The sequence below is a fragment of the Poecilia mexicana genome, unplaced genomic scaffold (assembly GCF_051168715.1).
Source record: "Poecilia mexicana isolate PSO_F unplaced genomic scaffold, ASM5116871v1 scaffold_10, whole genome shotgun sequence".
NCBI classification, from domain to species: domain Eukaryota; kingdom Metazoa; phylum Chordata; class Actinopteri; order Cyprinodontiformes; family Poeciliidae; genus Poecilia; species Poecilia mexicana.
Genome location: NW_028263379.1, coordinates 13,576,315 through 13,601,514, shown reverse-complemented (window position 1 = coordinate 13,601,514; position 25,200 = coordinate 13,576,315). Strand labels below are relative to the sequence as shown.

The 25,200-nt window shown below is 36.7% G+C and overlaps 1 protein-coding gene across 1 annotated transcript in view; it reads right to left on the bottom strand.

The window, feature by feature from the left end:
* Positions 1-23,501, bottom strand: part of glra4a (glycine receptor, alpha 4a) — a 53,013-nt gene extending 29,512 nt beyond the window's left edge. Inside the window, exon 1 of the mRNA XM_014990794.2 lies at positions 23,431-23,501. Coding sequence (XP_014846280.2) covers positions 23,431-23,498 — 68 coding nt within the window. The 5' untranslated portion in view covers positions 23,499-23,501. The remainder of the gene's footprint in view (positions 1-23,430) is intronic.
* Positions 23,502-25,200: the final 1,699 nt, after the last annotated feature.

The following is a 25,200-nucleotide window of genomic DNA, read 5'->3' as shown; positions in this document are numbered from 1 at the left end:
GAGACACTGACTCAACCTACACATTTAAAGTTTTGTTGCATCTGCCACCAAGATGTCGGCAGTAGATTCTTTAAGACCTGCAAGCTGCTAGGTGGGGATTTTATGCATCTTATAACTTATTTCTTCAGCACATCCTATAGATGCCTGACTGGACTGAAATTTTTAAGATCTAGAGGCAAAGATAATGCCTAAAACTAGCTGTGCACCATTCCTGAACCATTTTTGCTTCCCTTCACCTCCTTTATTCAGCCAAAAGAGGCCACCTGGAGGACATGACCTTAATGTTTCTCAGCAGAAATCATAATTCCTCTTGCAGCCCTCCAAGTGATGTAAAAGAAAAGTGATTCGTAAGACTGTACTACCTTCTTTCATTGCTTTGTAATTCAGTTCTGATGCTCATATTCCCACTGCTGGAGGTGTAGCTCAAATTGCTAAAAAATACATCAGAATTGATGCTGGTTCTGACTGAAAGAAGTGGTGGGTCCTGCTTACTAAAGAGTTATTTGTGCTAACCTTCAAAGTTCTAATTATAAACATTAGTTTTGCTATCGCTATAATACTACTCCAATATATTTAGCCAAACCTAATGCTAAAGCGCTGACTTCAGTTCAAATTATATCTCCCCTTGAAAGACTACAACCCTCAAGCCCCAATTTAATTTTGGCATTACAATTTACATGATCTATAATGCCTCCAGATATTGTATCTGTGCCTTGTTCTGTACTGTCCATGTATGTTTGAGTTATTTGGTTTTCTTAATGTGTTAACATTAACAACAAATATGGCATCGATATCAGATATCTTTGAACTTTAAGAAAGCCAGCATAAGCTACTTCCAAACTAAACAAGACTAAACAAGATTATACATAGAGAAAAAAGACAAACCCACAATGAAAAGTAAACTAGTAACTAAAATAGTGAAAAAAAAAAAACTGAAACAAGCAAACAAAAACTAGGGGGCTTTTCCAACAGTTTCAGTGAGTTTATCACATCTTGTAGTTTGCCCTTGAATTTTACAGATACGTAGAAGTGGGGAAAGATAGCTTACTTTTCAATTTTAATACTTGCCCTTAGCGATTATGCAATTCAATAGCCTTTAAAGTTACTTTTCTTTTTTCAGGGTCAAATTATGTGCAAAGATTGATTTACTTCTAACTTTTATGTAATGGCAGAGCCACAAGGGAGTATTGTGTGGACTGTGGTTGTGCTTAAACTCCAATATGAAAGAAGGAAAGTTTTACAGGCAATTTTTTCATCACCTTTATGAAAGAAGTTGACTTGACCAAAATTTGAAAATATTTCATTTGGAATATTATTTTATTTATTTTTTATTAAAATGACCAAAGCAGATACATTTTATATGGATGGTTTAATAGGTTAAATTCAATAGCTTGCAGCAAAAAAATCTAGAATCTAAGCAGCCACTTCAAAATAAAAGCATATGTATAAACATCCAACTACTTGATGAATTCTTAGTCGATAACCAAAACACATCAACAGAGTTGTTGAATTATATTAAACTGAAAGTTTACAAAACAACCAAGTAAATAAGAATTTATCTAATTTAGAAGAAGTTAAGTGCATCAAAAGTAAAACAGAAAATGAGCTCAGCTCACATTAGTGAGGTGTCACGCTGACCTGTGTCCACTGCTGAACAAACCAACAATGAACATAAGAACTGGAACATGAAACACAGAGGCTTAACCTCAGCTGCAGAACCATTTTCCCCGTTCTCATTATGTTTAATATTATTTGCACTAAATAATAATTACTCCACCCATGAACTTTCGCTGACCTCGTAGCACAACTCTTATCAAAACACTATTTTGAACACTCGAGTGTCACGATTTTTATTAATCCAGTGTAAATAACAACTCCGTGCCATCGCTCATGTGAACTAATTTGCACTGCAATCTATAATCTTGTGACCGAGCTTTGACATCTGCAGAGAACTTAACAAACGGATGTTTCCAGGCTTGTGCCACGGTGATAACCGGGGCACAGCGCGCTGTGGCTTGATGACAGAATTATGCTCATGTTTCTGTGACTCTGAACTCCAACTACCACCCCAGGCTGTTCCAATGCAGCCTTAACTAATCTTTAGCACTCTCATCAATTCTGGCCTAGTGAGCTGAAATCCATATTTGTGTGAAATATAATATCCTTCTGTTTATGATTTAATTCATTTATCTGTCCGCATCCCGCTGTGTTAAATCTGAAGAAAGTGGATCAGCAGTTTCTCCAACCTCTCGTCGCTGTCACAATGTCACAGCAGAATAAAATCTTCCACCCACACACTTTGCAAAGTTTCGTGCTTTGAGTTTATCTCAGAATAAAAGTTCTTGCTTTTGATTTGAGAAACTGAATCTCCTCTATGGACGAGTATAAATGTCAAGCAGTCAGGTTCAAATGCGCCAATCTTAGACCAAACTTCTTGATGACACTAAATCATACATTTTTAGATGTACTCTGATCCGGTAAAGCAACAAACTAATAACTCCATTAAGTAGAAACTATCTCTTAAAAAGTAAGCAAGGTGATGAAGGTACAGGTTTTTCTCTTAAAGTCAATAAAAGTGATCAATTGCTGATATTTTAAGGCAATGTTGTCTTCCATAATTCTTGTGATGCAACATCTTTTTAATCATTCTCTTTTGTGCAATAGTTTTTTCTTTCTTGTTGCTCATGGAGACATTTAAAGAGGGCACCATTTTTGTTTGTTCTTTAACTTTTTCAGTTCCCATTCTCAAAAATATACTGTCAGTCAAAGCAAAGAAGAAATCTTATTCTTCAAAGTACTTCTATACTTAATTTGGTGTTTTTCCAGAATATACATATATATATATATATATATATATATATATATAGCAAAATTTGTGCAGTGAATCTCCCATAAGGCACCTCTGACAAAGGTTGACAGATATATAATTGGCTTCCCAAGGAATTAAAGTATCGCACTTTATCAATACACATTTTGCCCATTTTTCAGCAAATATATCTTTGAGCAGTGTGAAGATCAGCAATACCAGTTCAAATGCTAGGATCCTTTATTTTTCATAGCCAATTGTTTTTATGTAGCTAAACATAAGATGCTATTTTGGAGGAACTCAAAATTGCTTAAAACAATTTCTGACTGAGTTTAAGTAAACTTTCATGCTCCAACACAATATATTTTATGCATCATAAGTTGTATTTGCCACCTTTACTGATTATGACTTAAATTAAAGGCTTCTTTGTCAATTTGTAAGAGAAAATAACTTGTAAATTTGATTGTGCATGCCTGAAAATATGCTAAAGTGAAATAAATGTTATGAGAAAAAGACTGTAAACACATTAAGTCCTCAACAATCCTTCAATCTGTGTGTGTAAAGTGGAGGGAAGTAAGTGCTTTTCATTCATTCTCAGAACTTTGTTTTGCAGCAGTTTCAGTTTCTGAAAGGTAGATAGATATTTCATTCCACTGTTATTCAAAGACTGATTAGCATTGAAATTTAACATAATTTTATATAAAGCCTTTTTTCTACTTGCTCTCTGGAAAGCGATGGATCACTAACTGAAGCTTTCCGACAGAGGAAGCTGCAGCGGTAGTCTGTGATCACCCCGAGGGACTGACCTTTACCCCCCCATGGGAGATGAATCTAACAGAGCCTCCTCTGACCTAGCCATCCTCTCAGACTTCACTTGAAGCCGCTCTGTATTCAGGCCATCGTTTTCATTTCTAAGATCTGGTATCAGCACTGACTGCCGCCTGTCAGTCTCTGTGAAACAGAGCCAGCAGGCTTTCCGATAGAGGAGAGAAGATACTGACAGCAAAAGATTGCTTTAATGTGGCTGCTTGAACTGGACTGCAGCTTTATTCTCAAACAAAGGCAACTGAAAACTTTTACAAATATAGCAGAAGTACAGTATTTGCTGGACAGCTGTACTTGTAGTTGGTACAAGTATTAATTCAAAAAGCAGCAGCTTTTCAGTGCATTAGGGTTGTTTTGGTGTAGCCCAGGGAAGTGTGTGCACATTTTTCGTGTGTCAAACGTTTCGTCAGCTCGTTGTGGCACCACATGGTTTTCTCAGCATTACCTCACACCCCACCGATCTTCCTCCAGATACAAAAGGCCGCAGGGAAATCTCTGCATCTGGCTTCTTACCGAGTTAGACTACTGTCCAACACTATACTCTGAAAATGTAATTAGAAGGTTAGGGGAGATGATGATTTATGTTTTCAATTTTCTACAAGCACATATAGGGAATGTTTGCTCCTTTTACTCACCATATAAATCAAGTAATCTATCTGATGTACAGTGACGTTAAAAGGCCCCTTACATTAGATAACCTAAATAAATAGGTTATTTATTTAGGTTAGGAACTCAGAGTTTGTGAACCTCTGAGTTCACAAACTCAGAGGTTTGTGAAACCTCTGAGATTTCACAAAGAAATCTCAGAGGTTGTTTTTACACCTGTTGTGTTCAGTCCTTTTAAAGGGGACCTACTATGCAACATTTACATTTTGTAAATTGTCATACTTTATGGGGGGTCTTAACTGCTTCTAAAGACAGCCCAAGCATTTAAAAAACCCACCCAGATGTTTTTTGGCAGTATTTTGGTGTCTGGAAATGAGCCATTTCAAAAATGTTGACTTGGTAAGTCACATTTAATGGGCAATGTGCCATTGCTCAGCAACCCCAGGTGAGCCCAGCCTGTCACCCAACAACCCATGCAGAGCTCCAGCACATTTGGTCAGCTGGTTTTACTGCTGTGTACAATGACTGCTGGAAAAGACAAGTGTTTTGTTGTGGACTTCCTGTCCAGAAACCACTTGCTGCTTTCTTGTTGGTTGTGCAGGAGTCTCTACTAGTGCTTTTTAAAGATATGCGGTTGTACAGATGCACATCTGTTTACAGCTTGTGTGAACGTTGAGTTGGGGGGCATGGCCAGCTGCAGCATGATTTTGTGCAAAAAATGTGATAAATATATTTCGTACCTATCCTAACCTGTTCAAGGAAGCATGGTAGGTCACCTTTAAAGAAAAAAATCCATTTACATGTCTCCCTTAGAGACATTTGGAGCCATTTATTCAACTCTAACAAAAACTGACAGAGAATGTCCAAGGCACTTAAATGGGAGACACAGCCATTTTGTATAATTTGTAATTGATCATATTTCCTACGACTACGTATTAAAAAGCTGCAAAAGACAACTGTCCTTTTGTGCATCCTTTTAAAAAGTAATACTGCTTTGCTATTTTTCATCCTCAGCTTTAAAGAGTGAAGTTTGAAGTACTTGGCCAAGAACCTCCATTCCCTCACCAAGTACCTCCTCAGCAATGTGGGAAGATCTACTTGAACCTGACTTATGCAAAATGCTTCAAATTGCTCACAGAGTTGGCAGCTTTACTTGCGTTTCACATAGTTTTTAGTGTTGTGTTTTTTATTTTTATTTTACAACATCAAACAAATACTGAGAACTCTAAGTTCAATCTAAAGCTTCACAGTGAGTAAAAGAAAATAAAAAATGTTCTGGCTTAGAGCTTTTGTAGAAGTTAAAGAGTCAATCTTATTTTGACATCTGTACTGTAGTTTTGGGGGAGCTGAAGGATTTTCTTTTTGTACGGATTAAGCTTGAATTCATAAAGAAAAAACTGAGTTTTAGTTGAAGTGGACTGCGTTCAGTTATATTATTAAAAATTATTGAGAAGTTTATTTATTTCAATAACTATTTACTAATTGAAACAATATACAGATGTGTAAAAAAAACTTGACAACTGATGTTTTCAAGTTTAGTTCTGTTCATTTTGATGATATTCCACTTAGTTAGCCAAAACCTTTAAGATTATAATATATCGGGTTAATAAAATATCTTAATACAAAACTATGGCTTAGTGAAAAGTGTGTTTAATTCCTGCTTGTACATTGCAACAAATAATCAAATTTATTGGATATTACTGTATTTTACCCAATTTGGATAGTTTTGGAAACCTGTGTTAAGCAGCCGAGATTGTACAAATACACTGGCATGCCTTCAGCATAAATATACCCAACTAGGCCATTTAAAGTTAATCAAGTTTCACATATTCAAGGCTCTTATTGTACAGGTTTGCCCTATTGACACTAAAAAGCAAAGAAAAACAAACCTTGGATTCAAGTAGTTTTGATAATGAAATTAGTCCAATAAGTCTGACAAGCTGTTATCAAGCTGAACAAAGAAACCAGACAGTTCTGAAGAGGGCAAACAGTCCAGTTCAATGGTTACTTACTTAGCATTACCAGTCTTCAGCGTGCAGTACTTTTGTTTTTTATTGTGTGTGTACATGTCTGCAGCCCTTACAATAAAATTGAGAGTTTATTGAAATTAAGCCTAAAAATTAATCAGTAAGCTGTCATCCTTCATTTGGAGGAGAATGCCACAAGCCATTTCACCCCTGCAACATCAAAGTTAATTGATGAAGCCGAAGAAAGAGAAAGAAAATGAAGCCGATGTGTCTGAGCGAGGGCGTAGAACTGTAATGCATAGACAATGCAGCAATCTTGCTGCTTTGGCAGTTTGTGCATGAATTTTCCCATCTTTAGCTTAAATTAACTTTAATATAAATTCAATAGTAGCTTCGATTTCCAATAGCCAATTCAATATTTTTTCCTAAAAAAGAAAGAAAAACATTCGATTGACGTAATTTATCTTATTTATCACATAATTTCTCTTGGGCTGGTATAGAGTGCAGTTAGATACTATCGTGGACAGAATGCGAATAATGGATTGTGATAACACAAGTCTTGGTGTATCAAAGCACAGCTCAAACACCCACACCCCCACATGGAGCATCTGCACTCTACATGACCTATATTTTGGACATGGTACAAAGAGGAAGGAGGTTGCAGGCATAACCACTGGCCTGTTTCGCTCGATCAAGCTGCTGGCACCAACCAGCAGCATCATCACAGAGCCACCATGGAGTCGGTTCTTCCAGGGGGTTTCTGAGACAGACCCGTTAAAGAGACACCCTGCCACTGCTTTCACAAAGACTCCTTTTGGCACTTTTTTCTGCTTTTGAGAAAAGGTGGCTAAATTTGAAATGTTAATTTCTGGGTTTTTTTTAATTTGTTTTCACTTCTGCAAGCATACCTTTGACATTAAATCAGACTAAACTTTGGTCATTTGCAGATTGCAATTTATATTGTCTTAATATATTTGACTAATATCAGAACTGACAAATAGGAAGAGAGAACTTTTTCATTTTAGTATTTGTTAAAACTGCCTTTTAAACTGTATGACTTGGATAAAATGTCCTCTAGTTTTTAACAACAGTTCCCTTAAATTTCAGCCCATTCCTGCTGATTATATTCGACATTCTCCTCAAGCATCCAGAAGTTGTACCTAAAGATTAAACAAATTTGTGGAGGTCTACAATTCTCTGCTATAGTCTCGTTTTCTATAACTTTCTGATTATATTACACAAGAAAGTAATACATTTGTGGTGTTGCCATGATATATACCAATATTTGTGCTTCCATTTAACTCAGATATTGTGAGTTGCCCAATCAGAAGTGACCAAAGTAATGGCGGGTAATTTTAGAGGATGTAAATGTGAAGAAAGTGAAGGGATGAAAATCGTCAGGAAAGCGGGAAAAAGAAACCAGACTACCAAAATAAAAGACAAACTAATATCCAAGACAGAAAAACTAAATACTAAACCTCTAAATCAAACCTAAAATACAATACTTTAAGTAACTGACAACGTATTGCTAAATAAAAACTATTTATATAGAAAGAGTCGATTCTCCAGCCTGATTTGACACATTTTCAGTTGTTTCGAGTATTTAATTGCAGCTCAAAATGTTATTGTGAAGGCAAAAACACGCAGCTGCTTTACTTGAAGGGCATGCTTTTTGTCTCTCATTTTGAAGACTGACTAAAAATGACCCTCTGTGTAAAATTCATAATTATACTTCAGGGAAACAGGAAATGATGGATTGCACATTAAAAGCTTCTAGTTATACTAATTGAATTAAAAAGGTAAAATGAAGATTGTACCTTAATTTTATATTATCTGTTAAAAGTGCCAATATTTGTGGCATCTGGATTTGTAAAAATAAAAAAATAGATTTCATGACTCAATATCTGTATTAAAATGAAAGGGTTTCTGCTCTACTGCGAGATTTTTCCACCTGCAATAAAATATAATTTTCCCAAGGTTTTTTCACACTTTAATAGGTGTGGAGTTCACTGCCTGTTAGCACTGTTATTCACGAAACATTAAAATGAACAAACATAACCACCAGCAATGAGATCCATATCACTGCCAGAGTCCTATTAGAGAAACCCGTGCAGATTCAATTGAGATTATCCAAAATTATAATCGACTCAATTAGCACAGTTGAGTTTCATTGAAGGACTGGAAAAGCTTTACAGGATCATATAATTCCCTTTTAAAAGCACAAAGAAAACTAAGCCCTTAAAATAATAACCCAATTTAAATTTAATTCAGGGCTTAGACATATTTTTTCAATTTATTTAAGATAAATGTCATTAAATCGTTATAGCAGCAAACCCCAAAAAAGCTGAGAATGAAGGAAATGTAAGAAAGAGGAATAATTTAAAAAGTTTTGAAAGCGGCAGACTGCAGGGAGATTTAAAGTTTACTATTTAAAGTGGAAAAAACGGGAGTCAAGAAAGTAATCTCAAGGTTCATTACTTTGTGAATCAGAGAATTTCATGTAATATAAACTTTCATTAAGCCTGAAAACTCTGTGCCACTCACTAGTTAAAAATCAATAAAAACGGCCTGAGATTGTATATCTTTTTGAAAGTAAAACATTTAATGTGCGTCAGTGAAAAGACTCGCCAAGTTTGTTTATAGTGAGACTCATGCAGTGCTGACGCCTTTCAATGCATCCTGAGCTGACAACGGTTTGGATAGTGTCAACCCCCAAATCACAGATTATGTCCCAGTAAACAAGTCTGTGACAGCACAAAGCTGATGGCAGGTAAAAAACGGCCTGATGTTTTCATCCTCGGAGATGTGGAAAACCCGCAGGCGAGACAGACTGGCTGGCTGAGATTTCCTACGAGGCCTGAGCCCAGGAGACAACTCAGGCACCGCTCCATTTGCTTTGTGCACTTTTTTTTTTTTTTTTCCAGGGTGATGTCTTATTCACAAGAGCCTCTTGGGGTGCTGGACACGCATTGCATGTCTTGCAGTTTTTCCAAAGAACAAAGGCAGACGGCTATGGTAATTCTTTAGCCTGTTAGGGGAAAAAACAAGTGCAGGGGGACTACAAACTAATCCTGTTTGACATACACTCTCGTCCTTTTTTTCCCACTTTTTCTCAACAATTATAGAGAGAAAAGCAAATCCCCCCCAAAAAATAATTTATATTCTGAATCATACACACTCCAATCTGAAAAATATAATGAAAACAATTGCATTTATTTAAAGTGTCACCCTGGTAATGCTTCAACATTGTTCATTCGTAACGTTTTTTGAGTTTACCTCCATTTAAAAAAAAAAAAGATATTTCATGAATCAATGCCTGTGCTCACAAATTGACAGCTTAGCACAATAAAAAGGGCATTTCCAGCCATCATCCTGATCTTGAGATGAGGCCGTTACCTGGGAGAACATAGCGAAGAGATCATGCATCACCAGTAAAGTGTGCATGAAGTCATGCTTTCAAAACCAAGCCAACCTTGAAAGCTATGCCCCCCGTAAGAAGCCATATATTACCAAAATATCTGTTCCTCAACTGCGACAAACCCCCACATCTCAATATGCCCTCTCAATGTGACGTCATGAAAGCTTCAAATTATTGACTGTCTGACCTTGAAATCACCACTGAGCAAAGCACATAATTAAATTTTACTGCCGTCTCAAGGTGATTTTGTTTGCGACCACTAAGGCTTGTTGTGCTTGTGAAGTTTCCTTTATTTGACTTTCTAGATGTCCAAAATTGGTCGTAACATGATGCATCCCAAATGGATTGAGTTAAAGGCTTAAATCCACATTGGCTACGTCTTTTAAAATGTACTGTTCTAATACAAAGACCCACATCCTCATGACAACATAGCATCTCCATTAGGAAATCTCTAGTAAATTAAAGAATGGATCGCTTTTTTTAAACCAGAAATGAATCAAATGGATGTGTACAGGCTGACTGGCAATGCAGAAAAAGGCTAATAGCAAGTGCTTTTGCTACAAAGAGAAACAGTCTATTGCCCCAGAATGATGAAACAAAGAGGAATTTTGCTTTAATGGAGGGAATAACACAAAAGTGAAGCGAGAGGACAAATTAAAGGTTGCTTGAGAATGTTTTTTTTTTGTACTATGCATTTCCCCAGGTAAGAGAATACTTTTTCCAATTGTATTTCATTTTTATGAGTCAGTGCAAAACATCAATTGATGTGTGACTCACCTTATTAAATAAAAGATTATCCATTTTCTGCAATTCTTCCTGCAAAGATAATTAGCAACACCGATAACCTTTACTTTCCAGGTGTTTCAGAGCCAAATTAAGGGGAGAAAACATTACTGGAGCTCCCATCTGAGAATCTTAACTTTCCTTTTATCCACAACATGGGTACAATTAGATTTAGGTGACTACTTGGAGACAAAATTACATTTTGGGGGGAAATGAAGATGAAATTCACAGTTTGAGTAGTGAGACTGTGACTTTGGAGTAACATTTTGAGCAGGTCTTGGTACTCAAATCCAATTTTTTTTGCTGAAATCCAATGTTTTTGCATCGTTGTTCATATTACTAATAAAGTAGTTTACACCCCCTAAAAATAAATAATGGCTATCTACGGACATATTTTAAAGTTGAGCAATGGAAACAGACAGTATTGTCGAAAGATCACAAGACGAAAGAAGGTAATAAAGAAAGAAAACACCTACATTTATTTAGCGTATTAAAATCAAAATGAGTAAAACAGATGATGTTGAAAATAGCAGGAGTTTCACTGTCATATTATCAAGCAGATTACGCTGGTGATGACGCAGTTAGAGAAGTGGAAGTGCTGATGTCTATCAACATTAGGTTAACATGTGAAGAAGGGCAGAGAGAGAGGAAATGTATGCATTGAATGTCCTGGGGTCGGGAATTGAAGCCTGGATAGCTTCATCGGAGACAATAGCAAACCTCCAGGGTTTATAAATGTATCATTTCTGGTTGCAACATGATCAACTGTGAAAAAGCTCAAAGGCTGTAAGAAATAATTTAATAAGACACTGTGTGCATTAAGGGTATGCTGCAATAAGTAATACTCAGCCAACGTTGCGTTCCGAGATTCTTTGAGAGCAGATCCCATATTTTTCTTGCTCAAATGATGAGCAGTGTGCTAAAAATGAGAGAGAATACCAAATGCCTAAACATTTCACCAAAATTACTCCACAAGACTTCTGCGGGAATTATTTTAAGAAACCACACTCGGTGAAAGCTGGGTTATTTAAAAAAATAAAATAAAAAATCCTTCACTTCAACTTAGAGCATCCTTAGGGATTAGCAGCAGCACTTCTACAAGTTCACACTGATGTGTTCTCCTTCAGCAAACTTTTTTTAAACTTAAGCATATTATAGTTTGATACTGCTTCACCAGTCAAGGACAACAAGTCATCCCGCTAATGTGGGGAGAAAAGAGTGTGCCAGTAATGCAGAGGTCAGAGCAGGGATTTGTGGAAATACATGATCTGCAGTGTTTTACCCTTGAAGCAGCTTGGCACTCCATAGAAAGAGTGACATATCCACCACTTATACAAAAGAGTCTCAGATAATGCCCACCTACAGGATGTCCAACCAGCAATCAGCAGAGCACTCATGAAGCGTCTCAAAGCTTTATGCTTTCTTTCTATGCACTTCTGTGAAGATTTAAGGTGAATGTAAAATGTAATTCTTTGTGTAGAGAGGACTTGCACATTTTGACCGCCCTCCTTTGACGCCACTGAAGGAGGAGAAACCCTCTTGACCAACATGTTATCGGACAAACACAGCTATAATCCCCCTTCAACGCCGCTCCCGGCCCCCTTTTACCGCCCGATGGATTCTGCTCCGCTGCTCATGTGTGACTTCGGCTGAGGTAAAATACAGGATGTGGAACAATTTGTTGTTTAGGATTTTATTTTCTGACAGCAGCAAGTCCTCTGTTTCCTCTGTGCGAGTGAGCAGAATGCTGAAAAGTGGCATGTTTGAGCGGATCACGGTTTTTACATGAGCCACAGAGGCTTTTTTTTTATAGCTCTCACTGGGTTTACTAGACTGCAAGTTCTGTCATAATTTAATATCAATAGCACATATCAATTTTTTTTTTTTTACCAAAGAGCCAAGAAGTTTTTTACAAATATAATTTGGATTTAACAAAATAATAAAAGTAAACTAAACCTAACTCAAGCTAGTCTGCATTTTCCTGACATTCAAAGCTTCTAATGCTGATGTTCATCACCTCTTTCTCTTTCAACTCAGCTCTTACCACACAGTATTTGATTCACAAAGGAAAATCGCTAACACTTTATTTACCATGTCAGCATTAGGCTGACATGACACTGTCATAAACAAGACATAACATCTGTCATCAACATGAAGTCTTTATAAATGTTTACAACTGTTGTCATGTAGTGTCATTTGGTAAATAATGACACTTTAATGCAAATTTTAATAGAACTTTGCATTAAAAAGGGTCTTTATCGACCGAATAATGCAAAGTTTACCCTAATAATGGACATTTAATGCAACATTTAGTGCAAATAAAGTGTTACAGGAAAAAAAAGAGCTTTATATTATGTTATTCCCTCATCAAAAACAAACTTGGAGTGATGGGCTTAAACAAATATTTGATTAATCACGATGAATTGATTGCTGAAGTAGTCGTCAACTAATTTCGTTTTGATTAATCATTTGCTGAACCAACAATATGCTGAGACGTAATGAAGCAAAAACTGCAAAACAATATGTACATTTAGCATTTAAGACCATTTAAAATGACTATTATGTATTAGAGGCATCATATAAAACTATAATGCAAAGTCAAATTTCTTTTAAAATAGCAGGTACACATTGATCAATATTAGCTTTGATCTTGACCTTTATCTTTTAGTAAAGTAATAGATTTTACTTGGTGTTTGATAAGCAGCTGGAATAGTTGAGCTTTAAAGTAATTTTAATTTGTTACGCAAGTTCAAACTGCTACTTTTCTTTCAGCTCTTGCCTCCAACATTTGGCAAATAAACCACAGAGATAGAAAATTACTTACTGATTACTGAACAGTCATTCATTGGCTCAGTTGACGGTGTTTTTATCCAGTCAGAGCAGACCTCCCGTTGACTACATATATTTATTCTCATCCAACTGTGTATTGGCTTTCAGAGAGAACATTTTTTCTGCCTGCTGGAAGTGAAGTTTCATCAACATGGGCCCTTTGGGGAGAAATAATGACATGATGGAGAGTTTCATAATGGTTCCCCACTTCTGCCCTCTAATTGTAGGTTGTGAACCTCAGAGCGAAAGTGCTGCTCTAGTCAATAAGTGGCCATTTTAATCTGCAAACGCCAGAGAACAGGAGTGGAGAGGTCAACTTAATTGCATTACCTTTCCACTGTGTCACATACTTTGTATCCTGGATACCAAGGAGGTTTACCAAGTGATACATTGTTTTGTTTTTTTACACAAAGTCGTACTTCTGCATAAATGCGTCATGCGTAATCACCACAAGAACTGCCAACCCCTGGCTTTCTATATATTTTTTTCCTTTTAATATTTTTTTGGGTTTGCACAACTTGCACAAAAATTAATCATGAGAAATGTAGTCTGCACAGTTTAATTAAAATACTCCACATCACAGCAGTGGCGTCACAAATAGAGTAGAAATATCCTTTATTGTCTCTTAGTGGAAAAATTCAGGTGTGCCAACAGCAAAATGAAAAGCAAATGGAAGAATGCAGATTTACACAAGGTAAAATATTCAAATAGAAAATTAGAAGAGATTGTACAGTAAAGGAAAGTTTACAAGATAAAAAATCGCTGCACAGATTAAAAAATAGCATATTCAAAGAAATGTGCGTTTGAGGAGAATAATTTTGAAAATGTACAAAATGTGATTGTATTTAGAAACTCTTTAAGTCAAGTGCTCTGTTTGAACATGTAAGCCATGCACAGTTCTGTTCCTCCTTCATTCATTGAAACATTCCTACATTCTGACCAGGAGTAAAAAGTTCAATTACATTCAAAAACAAGCAGAAACAATAAATGGCTTGTGCTTCTACAGCACTTTAATCCAGAGGACTCCAAACTGCTTTACACTACTTTGAATCATTAACCCATTCAAGCACACGGTAACCCAGTGATGGTAGTGAGCTACTACATTGTAGCCACAGCTGCCCTGACCACCATAAATCCAGGTAGCACAGTTATCTTTTATGCTTTTAATGCCTCCGGTCAAGAAAGATAAAAAGTATTGGCTTCATTTTAAGGTAAATAAATGATTCTCTATAATTTATCACCTACCAGATTGCTATACTATTTGTAAATAATGGCAAGTAATTCTGGCTAATGTTGCTTATGTTGGAACTTGGCCTTTGTTTCAACTTTTCCTGACAAAAACTGAATGCATTGTTGCGAAAAGGTCTGAACACGACCCTACCGTCAAAGACGCAGAGACAGCGCAAAGAGAAAACTATTTTACAACATGTTCTAAAACAACTTTATCCAACATGAAAGACACATTTCCTTCTTGTAGCTCGATTTATTCTCTGTGACTGGAAAAAGCTGAGCCTCATGAGAGAAAGAGACCAACATCCATGACCAAAAATAATGTGAAATGGGCTAAATAAAGTGAGAGGAGGCCAATTCAAAGTGTTAAGGCAGCTTTTGTCTGCTGGATATATCAAAATTAAATGTATGCAGTTCCTTGTTTCTTTTTATCTCTTTATCTTATCACGAGAGAAGGCATCCTAATCCTTCTCGTCATACTAACCATCTTGGTCTAATTTCCCATTAGCGCTGGGGAGATAGCAGATCTAATGTGGGTTTTATCAGAGCTCTTTAACTCTAATTGAGATCTGAGATTAAACCAAAACAATGAAGTTTAATCCTCCCAAAGGAGAACTGTAAAATTCAGTGATCTTCTTAAACAGATTCAGGCAACAAGAAATTCTTTTCAACATTAAGAGTTTTATATTTTTACCATTTTAACTTGGGTTTTTGTCGGCATCTTTGCACTAATTCTCCGTTTTGTGCTCATTACTTTGTTTTAATATGTGTCGATGTGATCTCCAAGCAAATGCACGTCATGCATGAAACTGTTATTCAGCGGGTCATAGCTTTCAGTTATGATGGAAGCAGCTTGTTTTTATTAAAATAACACTGTGGAAAGAACAAATATAGACTATAAAATCTATCTTTCAAACCTAAGGATGATAACTAATATTTAGAAAATCAAACGGTGAGAAACAACTCCCTTCAGTTGACCGAATCAGAAACTATGGACTGACAAACAGTATTAAGGAAACCAGAAAGTATTTATATAGAAGAAAGATAATCACTGAGCAGGTGTAGTGATTACAGCAGCTTGGGAACAGGTGTGCAGGAGGTTGCAGAGAGCAGAATGAAGAGAAGAAAAAGAAAAAGAAAAACCACATAAATGCAGAACATGAATCAAGTTGAAAGATAAGTAAGAAAATACCCTGAAATTAAAGCACACAGGCCATAATGTGAAGGCAGTTATAAAAGACTCGATATCCAGCTTGACGTTTAACACATTCTACAAGATCGCCTCAAGTTGTGATTGTGGTTTCATTTAAACGTGACAATGTTGCTCGAATCTGTTTTGCGAAGAGTTACCTTGCTGCTTTCAGAATAACTTTCTTTGGCTACATTGAAGAAGTTTAACACATTGTCAGTCATCTTTAGGTACTCGGTAGAAGCAGCAAATGGCAAAAAGCAGGATAAGAATGTTTCATACGTACTGTGAAGCTGCTGTTACGCTATTTGTTGTCTTCCAGTGAACACTTAGTGTATAGACAAAAAGGGAATTGTGTGAAACAACAACTCCTGACATGTCTTGGAAGCAAGTGTGATGCTTTTCTGATTAGTGTGTGTGTTGTAGGGTTAGTGGTGTGAAATTCACAGTGTTCCGCTGCATCAGGATTGGGAACATCACTTTTGCAAATGTTACAGGGAGACAATATTGGAGAATCATTTTTCCAATGATGTTTAATGTTTTTAGGTCGTTGAAGGAAAAGAGAAACAGTGTGATGGAAGTACCAGAAAATTTTTCCACACAAAATAGCAGAACTGGGTGACGGATTAGGTGCTAAGTGACTATTTTACCTTTTTCAAGGAATATGGGTCTAAAATACCTGAAAGGAACAACCTGAGCTGGATTATTTTACACTGAATTGAGAGAAATCACAGTTTGAGATGTTCAAATTGCTTTTCGTGGATTTGTTCCACCCTTTAATGGGGTCCAACTTGAAACAGCAATATTTAGAGAAATCAAATCTTTACTAAAATACTCCACACTGCGTACAGCTTATTTAAAATGCAGTTTGTGATTTGTAAAACTGCTCCGTCTATTTGTGAAGAAAAATTAGATTCTTTGTTTTCTGTAAAATATTTGTAATATTTTGTCTTGTCAAATTATGAGCTGGTGCATTATTTCATCCTTGGATATGAGTAAATAAAGTCAATTTGCTGGTATTTGACACTTGAGACGATTATTTATTTCAATGTTCTTTGTGTTTTTGGATACTAACATGATCTAAGTCAGCTGCTGTGTGTTAACATCAACTGTAGGCCCACAAAAACGTATGTTCATGTACGAAAAACAAAGGAAAATCATATTGGGCAGAAAGTAATCACTCACGGTTCTTAGCCTGAGATGTCAGCCTAACACCAAACCCCATCAGCAACCTGTCATCTCCACTATAAACCCAATCACTAATATAATGTACATTGAAGCAAAGGGCCGATCTGTGTCAGGCGCTTTGATCATTAAGAGATTCTTAGAGTAAATATGTGTGGCTACAGCTTCCTTTTTACTAAATCCTGTTTGCTACGAAACCAAGAATGGAGGTTAGTTTTAATGAAAGATGCAATGACTTATTTTGAGCACTACAAACTCTTACAATGCAAAATTAAAGGACTTTTGATGAATATAAAAAGACTTTCCTAAAGGAATGAGCAGACGGCATGATAAGGTTAACTGTTTTTTAAGGAAGTGGAGACAATTAGATCTTGCACGTATCCTCAGTGGATTTTAAAGCTAAGAAGCAGAAACAGACCGAGTTGTTCTTTATCTTTTGATGAATCTTCTTCGTGTCTCTCATCGTCATAGTTCATTGATAAGTACACCAGGGCTGCTCAGAGCTGTGCTGGCTGTGGAGAGCAAACCGTCTGTTCGACTCCCCTCGTCCTACTTGGCTCATTTTTTAGTCATTAACTCACGTAAACATCCCATCTGCTCCTCTTCTGCACTTTTCCTTGTTCACGCAGTCCTTGCTGCGTATCAACAGAGTGTGTGGGGAGTTTCCTGCATTTTAGCAAAAAATGTCTGAGTGCAACTCAAGGAGAAATCACTGAGCGGTATTCCTGTCTTCCCTGACAAAAACAACAAAATAAGACATCGTGTTTAAAGCTTTAGTTGTTTTAGATATGCAAAAGTTTGCACGTTGAAATTAAATGTATTAAAAAAAACAAACAAGCCAGTGGCCTTTTTTTTTTCTTTTTCTTTTTTAGATGAGTAGTTCAAAACGAATATTCTGCAAAGCGGCTCCTTTTCATGTTTATTTGCCTCCAGATATCACGTTAGAGAGCAGATGCTACTACACCAGCTGGGACAACCATCTAAATTTAATTAAACCCATTTCAAAAAGATTGTGTCTCGTAACTGGATGTTTATACATTGGCTGAATTGTGTTTACTTCCATCCAGTATGTTTGCTGTGAGAAACTGTTTTTTTTTCTCTGCGGCTTAACAGGTGCTTCAGAGGCTCTTCACGGGAATGTACAGCCATGGACTACGCAGTGTATAGATTGAACATTTCAGGCACATGCGCCATTTTTAATTTACGAACAGCCTTATTTTGATGTGCCGAGTCCAGAAGGAATTTAAGTTTCAGCAAGCAAACAATATTTCGCTCATTAAAACTGGATAAAACAAGAATGTTTTTCTCTCACAATACAAAAGCTTCATTATATAAGGAGGGAGGAAGAAGTCTTCTTCAATCTTTAAGTGAAAGCTGCTGGCAAAATGATTTTCTGGCTCTTTCACAAGAAGAGCTACAGATGCACTGATTTCTGATCTCCAGTTTTTGTGAAGCTTTGACCTGCTCGTATTTTCAATATTAACAATATTAATAATCAGATTTTTCTTTGAGGTCTTTAATATATGATATGGGTTGGAAAAAAAACCCATACTATCATGAGTGAAGTAGGGTTAGAATTTATTGTATATCGTCAAAATATAAGCACTATTTAAATCAAGCTTATTTCAGCTGTTTTAAATCATGACAGTTATAAGTAATGTGATATTTTATTATTTTTCTATTGTAAACAAAGCTATTCACAACTTGAATTTATTTGAATGAATGTTTGCTCTAAATAAGAGAGGCACCAATTTCAAACCTGAAGGCTATTAGTACAGCAGGCGGGGAAGCAGCACAGAAAAACATCTCTGCAGTCCAAAAAATGACAAATGTTATGTGTCTGAAATTCAGATAAACTCTAAAAAGAACAAGTCCTTTGCTCGTTTAGCCTATTTGTGTTACTGATTATCTCTAAAGATCTCTGCAATATACTGTAACTGAAGCAATTCTGTCCGAGGCTGTATTTCATGAAAATATGATGACGTTGGGTTTATAATCAGTGGAGAAGCATTTAAAACATTTACAGTTAAGAGGAAAAGCCTCCCCCAGGACAAGGTTTCTCTGAAGGAAGCTTCAGGCTCAGGAGTTCCCAGCTCAATGGGATGATAAACCCATTTCTGATGTGAATCGTGATCTCTCTCTGGCTAGAGGCAAGGACAGCGTGCCTGTTGAGATTATCTGTCTCTCGTTCCAAGGCAAACCACTGCTTCACTCTGCAATTCACCAATGAACAGATAGATATCTGATAACCAGGAAGCGTGGAAGCATTTCCACAATTTATCCTTCAGCTGTTGTGAAGTTCAAATACTTATGAAATGATTAAAAAGGAAAGTTTTAGACTGGTACTACTTTTTATTAAGCAACCCAAACTGCAGCAAGATGTGCATGTGTTTATGTTCAGGTGTATTTATACGTCATGTAAAAATACACTATTGGTATAATCATATTTTCATGGCTGAAAGCCACGATATTTAATGTTGAGTGAGAAAAAAGTGACTATACCAGGAAATTACAGATAATTTAATGTATTAACACTGTTCTGCTCTAAAATAATTCAAAAATATTCCTAAAGTGCCTTATTTTTTTCTTTTGATTCAAGCTTAGATTCTCCTCCAACAAATCAACCGAGTGGCTGACAAAACTAAGGAAGTCAGACAGATTCAGGTTTTCCCTTTCAGCTGGCACTGAATTTAAACTGACATGAAGTGCAAGGTGCAACACTGTCTCTTTGTACACACACACACACACACACACACAGATTGATGCATGCAGTCTACATTCGCAACCCTCTCAGACTGCATACTTTAACTTTGATGTGACCTGTAATATTCATTGCATTCTTTGTCCCCGTTTTTCCTCCTGTTGACAGGCAACCAACACTTCTACGTCCTTCCAGTCTGCGAGCTCTGCTTTGTAGGTTCAAAAATGGCAGAGAGCTTCTTATTTCGGATCTCTTCTTCCGCCTCCAGTTGCTCACATTGTCTCCGTTTCCCAGCCTGTGCCACATTTCTCCGTCTCCAAGCCCCATCCTAACTGCTGCCTGCAGCTAAACATGCCAAACTCTCAGCTTCGTCTTCGCATACATCTCGGCACGGTTCTTTCTCAACGTTTTCGCGTTCCCCACCTCCGTCTGATTCCGCCTGTCTTTTACACCTGCCCTCGTTCCTTAATCTTTCCCCTTTTCCTTCTTGCCTCCCTGTGGCTCCCTCCCCCCCGTCATGTAGTGAGCAGGAAGGCCAGCAGGAGAGCATATAATTTCTCAGAGGAGGTGCTGTCAGTTGACTGCCTCTCCAGGCTGAGAGTTGCTCTCCTCGCCCCTGGGTTCACAGAGTCACGGCTCTGTTCCGCTCCGGGATTATGCAGATCTTAATTCCCTTCCGTTCACACCTGAGGGTGGCAGGGCATGAAATAAGGAAAGTGTTCAGTGTGAACAAAAAAAGTTTTTTGGCACTGAGTGGGGAAAAGAAAGAAGCTAAGGAAGTTTGGAAAGCAGGAAAGGAGAATAGGCTAAGACAAGTGGAAATTAATGATGAACAGAAAAATCAAGATGTATTTCTGCTTCTGGAACCAGAAATACTGAACACAACCTTGACTGATGCTTTCCCTTATTGCCTGCAGAAGCAAAGCCACAATGACCCCAACCTGTAAGCAAGGCTGGCAGCTGTGTAACAAAATTAAATCCAAACACAACAGGTTGATAAATGCACCAGTTGCACACATATAGAGAAAAACCTAAATGGCCAAAGTTCAACTCTTATCTGCAGGATTTTCTGGCAAAAAGAAGTACTGCTAATTATATTAGTTTGTCTGAAAGGAAGTAAAGCACTTTGCTGCAATAAGACAGTCAGCTGACAAAACCTCTTCGACTAGTTTAGCTAGAAGGAGATATTGATCTTAAGCCATTTTTGAAGCCTGGTCTCTAGCTGTTCCCTTGTAAATCTCTTCACAATCTTCCAATGCAACAGTCATCACTGTTTGTCCACCTTTTAAACCATACACTTTTTCCTTCCACTAAACCTTCTATTACTATACTTGGACGCAGCTCTCTTTGACTAGCAGATTTTTGTGCTAAAACCTCTTAGCCCACTGTATTATAACCGATCCGCAATAAACACAGAACCACAAAGGCCCCCATCATTGGTTTGTTTGCAAATGTATTTTTGCAAATCTATCCACAGATCCTGTGTAGAAGTGTTGTGCAACATCCTCACTGCATTATTTGCATAACATTCTGCTGATCAATGTCTTATTTAGTTTATTCAGTGCTTTTCCAATGTGTACATGATCAGATTGTGAAGCTGTGAAAATATCCACAGATGCAGCAAGTTACTGTAAAGCTTTACTCTCAAACCAGACGTGCAGTCCCCCCTTAGCTGATCTCAAAGTCCCATTCATCAAAGCTCTAACAATCATCATCAGAATCATTACTGTCAGGCATGCCATTGCCCTCTTCAGAAGCTGCAGCTACACCAGCAGCTGTAATTTATTGTATCCATAAAAATATCCCATCTACCATGCTTAAAGCACAACGTACAGAAGTTACTGTTATGCCCACTAAAGAGATTCAAATCTGAGACATGAGAGAAAATTCTGCTCAGTGATTCAGAAATGTCCTGCCTGAGACACCCCCACGTCTCCCAGTTTGGCAAGCGTAGCTAAAATGTTTCAGCTAATAAGTCTTTGCGAACACTGGTACATCCAACTTCTATGCACCACAAATCTGAAACAAACTTCCAGAAAACTGCAAAAGAGCTGAAACACAGAGTTCCTTTAAATCAAGGCTAAAACCCCACTTGTTCAGAGTTGCTTTCGAGCCATAATCACTCAAATATCGATCAATATATTTGATGTGTATTGATGATTTTGATGATGACATCAACAAAATGTAATGTTTGTTTCTTAATTGTTGATTGTAACATGTTTTTATGACTTATTTTTATGTTTTTGTGATGTAAAGCACGTTGAACTACCTTGTTGCTGAAATGTGCTGTGCAATTAAACTTGATTGGTTGATAAATGGTATGGGCTTCAATTTTCAAATTGAATTCATCAAATAAAATTGTCTTTTTTATTTAAATTATTGAGCCGCAATTATCGAGACAAGTTCAATGTAAATTTGGGTTTGAAGTTCATTAATTGTCAGGTCTTGTACCCCAGGATGACTTTCCGTCTCGCAATGCTCTTTATGTATCCCAATATTTTGGGTCTGTGCATGTTTTGGTAATTGGATGTTCTCATGAGAAACAAAAACAAAGAAGTGGTAGTGTGATTTCTGTTTTAAAAAGTGAAAATATTATATTGAAATACAAGATATCTTTACTTTTTTAAAAAGTCAAAGGCAGGTAAGAAACATGAAAAGACTGAATTTCTTTTCATGTTTCAAATCGATAAAGTATAAGACCACAGGCATAGAGAAAAATTGATTTTTATATTACTAAGCAGGCACCTGATTCTGCAACCATTATATATTGAGACTGTAGGAGGCACTGTTTCTTCTGTGCACCCTAAAAGTGTCAAACCACTTTTTTTAACCACAAAAAAGTGCATATATAGGCATAATTATCCACCCATTGTTTATACCACCTTATTCTCACCCCACGCCCATCACATGGAACATAATCATGCACTCCTAATGGTAACATTGGACAGAGTTACTGTAACATTATGGACTGTGCAAGGAAGCCAGAGTACCCGAAGAGAACCCAGGCATGCACAGGGAGAAAATCTATGCAGAAATACCACACGCAGGATCGGATTCAAACCCAGGACTTTCTGGCTGCAAAGCAGCAGCAGCACAGTGCAGCCCTGAATAAGAGCATAGTGAAAGCTACATAAAAATAAATAAATATTTTTGAAGAGTTAGATAATTAAAAAAAGCGTCTTTTTAATTCAAGGCATGTCAAACACCGCCCCCCATATATGGGCAGTGACGTCACCCGTTATTGAAGCATACACTTTGCTAGTAGACTGATGTTATTTTTGTTTATTTTTCTCTCTTTTTTGATAAAAGAAAATGTAATTATATTAAAGTTTGTGTTTATCCGTTTTTTACACACACACAAAAAAAATCATGTTTGCATTTTTAAACAAAACAGCACTTTTTAAATTTCATTTTATTCTAGTTTCTGAAAAGAAAATATAATTAACAAGACAAGGATTTGCGGCTTAGTAGGGAAGTAATTGTTTTGCCAGTGAGGATATTGCTCAACCACAATAAGTTATATCTAAAGTTTCTTTAAGCGACTACGCTTCCTTAAGTCATTGAAGAGGTGTATTTTCGGAGTTGTGTGATTTCTGTGTGCGTAAAAACCTGGAAGAAGAAAAAGAACGCGCTCAACATGGTTCCAGGTTATCAAAATATTAAACATAAATTCAGTTTTCCCTCTTGGTATATTATTGAATCCATATGTGATTTCTGAGAGAGATTAAATGAACTGTTTGTAAGTAATACAAATTATTATAGCGCACAGTTAATGTCCAATTTCGAAAAAAAGTTTGTGCCAATCAAATACCAAAAAAAGAAAGAAAACTCGCATCGCTTAATTATTATTATTATTATTATTATTTATTTTTTTTTTTTAAATCTTCTTACCTGATGAAACCTCCTTGGAAGACGCAAAAAGACAAGACATACAAAATCCGAATGACTTGTGGGAGCATCCTCTGGCTCAGAATCTCTTCCTGTCCCCGCTGAATAACTTGGAAAAATAAGAAATAAAAATCAGCAAATCCACAGAGCCACCTGTGAGACCCGTCTAAAGGAAGAAGGCATCGTCTCTCAGCTGGATCCAGACTCGTCTTTGGGGAAACTTCTCCCCCTTCCACCCAGACCAGGGGGGTCTTCCACGCATCCACGCAGCGGGAACTGTGCTTGTGGCGGCTGAACGGGAGCTGGTCAGTCTGTTAGCGTGTTGCTGCTGATGTCGGCTCGCCACTGTCTGTATGAATGTGTTTTAACATTGCTTGGTTTCCCTTGTCTCCGTATTTCCCTCCCTCGCTCCAAAAAAATTAAAAGTGGGGAAGATTTAAAGGAACAGACCCATATTTTTCTCTCCCCCCTTTTTTGTGAAGCCTGACTCGTTTTTAATTACCTTTAATACCAAGGAATAGTTGGGGTGAGATCATTTTCTGTACTTAATTTGAATCTAAGATAATAATAATAATAATAATAATAATAATAATAATAATAATAATAATAATAATAATAATAATAATAATAATAATAATAAACATTAAAAATACAGTAGTGAATGGAGATTATGTTAAAATTTGTGTTTGTGAATCAACACTTGCTTGAACTGCTTAAGTAGATAATGACTTTTGAAGGATATCCCGTTAAAAAAAAGAATAGACATCCACTGGCCACTTTATTAGGTACAAAGCCCGTCCATCAGTTCTCAGGTGATTCTGCATTGTTAAGTGTGTAGACAATGGATGGATGTAATTGTTTTGAGAGGATGGCAGCCCACTTTTGTCCTAGCTATAGCCTTCCGGTCTGACTAATCTGAATTCATGCAAACATGCTGATGCAGTTAACTGTTTGTAACCTTTTAAATGAATCTCACTATAAAAGATTTACTGATTCTTTTTTGTGTCAAATTTTGTTTCAGCATTCTGGTGAAATGAAAAAGTAACCTTAAAATTACATCCATCTCAACAAAAGCTGCTCCTAAAATCACATCATTTTTGTCAGGACCTCTCATTCTGGTGTGATTAGTTAAAATTATACATGTGAAGCTTTTTCCAGCCTGACGACCGACCCAGACAGAGGACATTTGTACCAACAAATTTCAGGTTTAAAGTGAACAATTTTTTGTTTCTTATATGTACCGGATGTTGCAGACATTTAACTCTTAAACTGCAGGAATGGTAGAAACAGTCAGGCATCAAATTTTAAAAAAATATAATACACAGTATTATCGAAGTTCAAAGCTTCATAAAAATGCTGCAATTTTCAAAGCAACAAAAAGTCACTTATTAAATTAACAAATAGACTTCTATGTCCTCTGTTAGGTTTTCAAACACCAATCAACTATGCTCTGACCTTCCCCAGCTTACAACTAAACTTTATAGATTTTATTTGTAATAAAATGTTGAAAAATGACAGATTTTAAGGAGGACATCTTAGTAAAAGTTCAGAAGTCGACACTTCTTCAACTAAAGCTTATTACTACTGGGCCATGAATGAGGGAGCTGTTTTAAAAGTTTTTAATGTAATTCCTCCTTAGATACAATTTCTTTGACTACTTTGTTGTTTTTTTCTATCTTCAGCGTCTTTTAAATGATACCAGAAATGGGAAAATGAACTGTGCCAGCAAAATGGGACAAGAAGCAAGATTTTAGTCCAGAGCACATCAGTCAA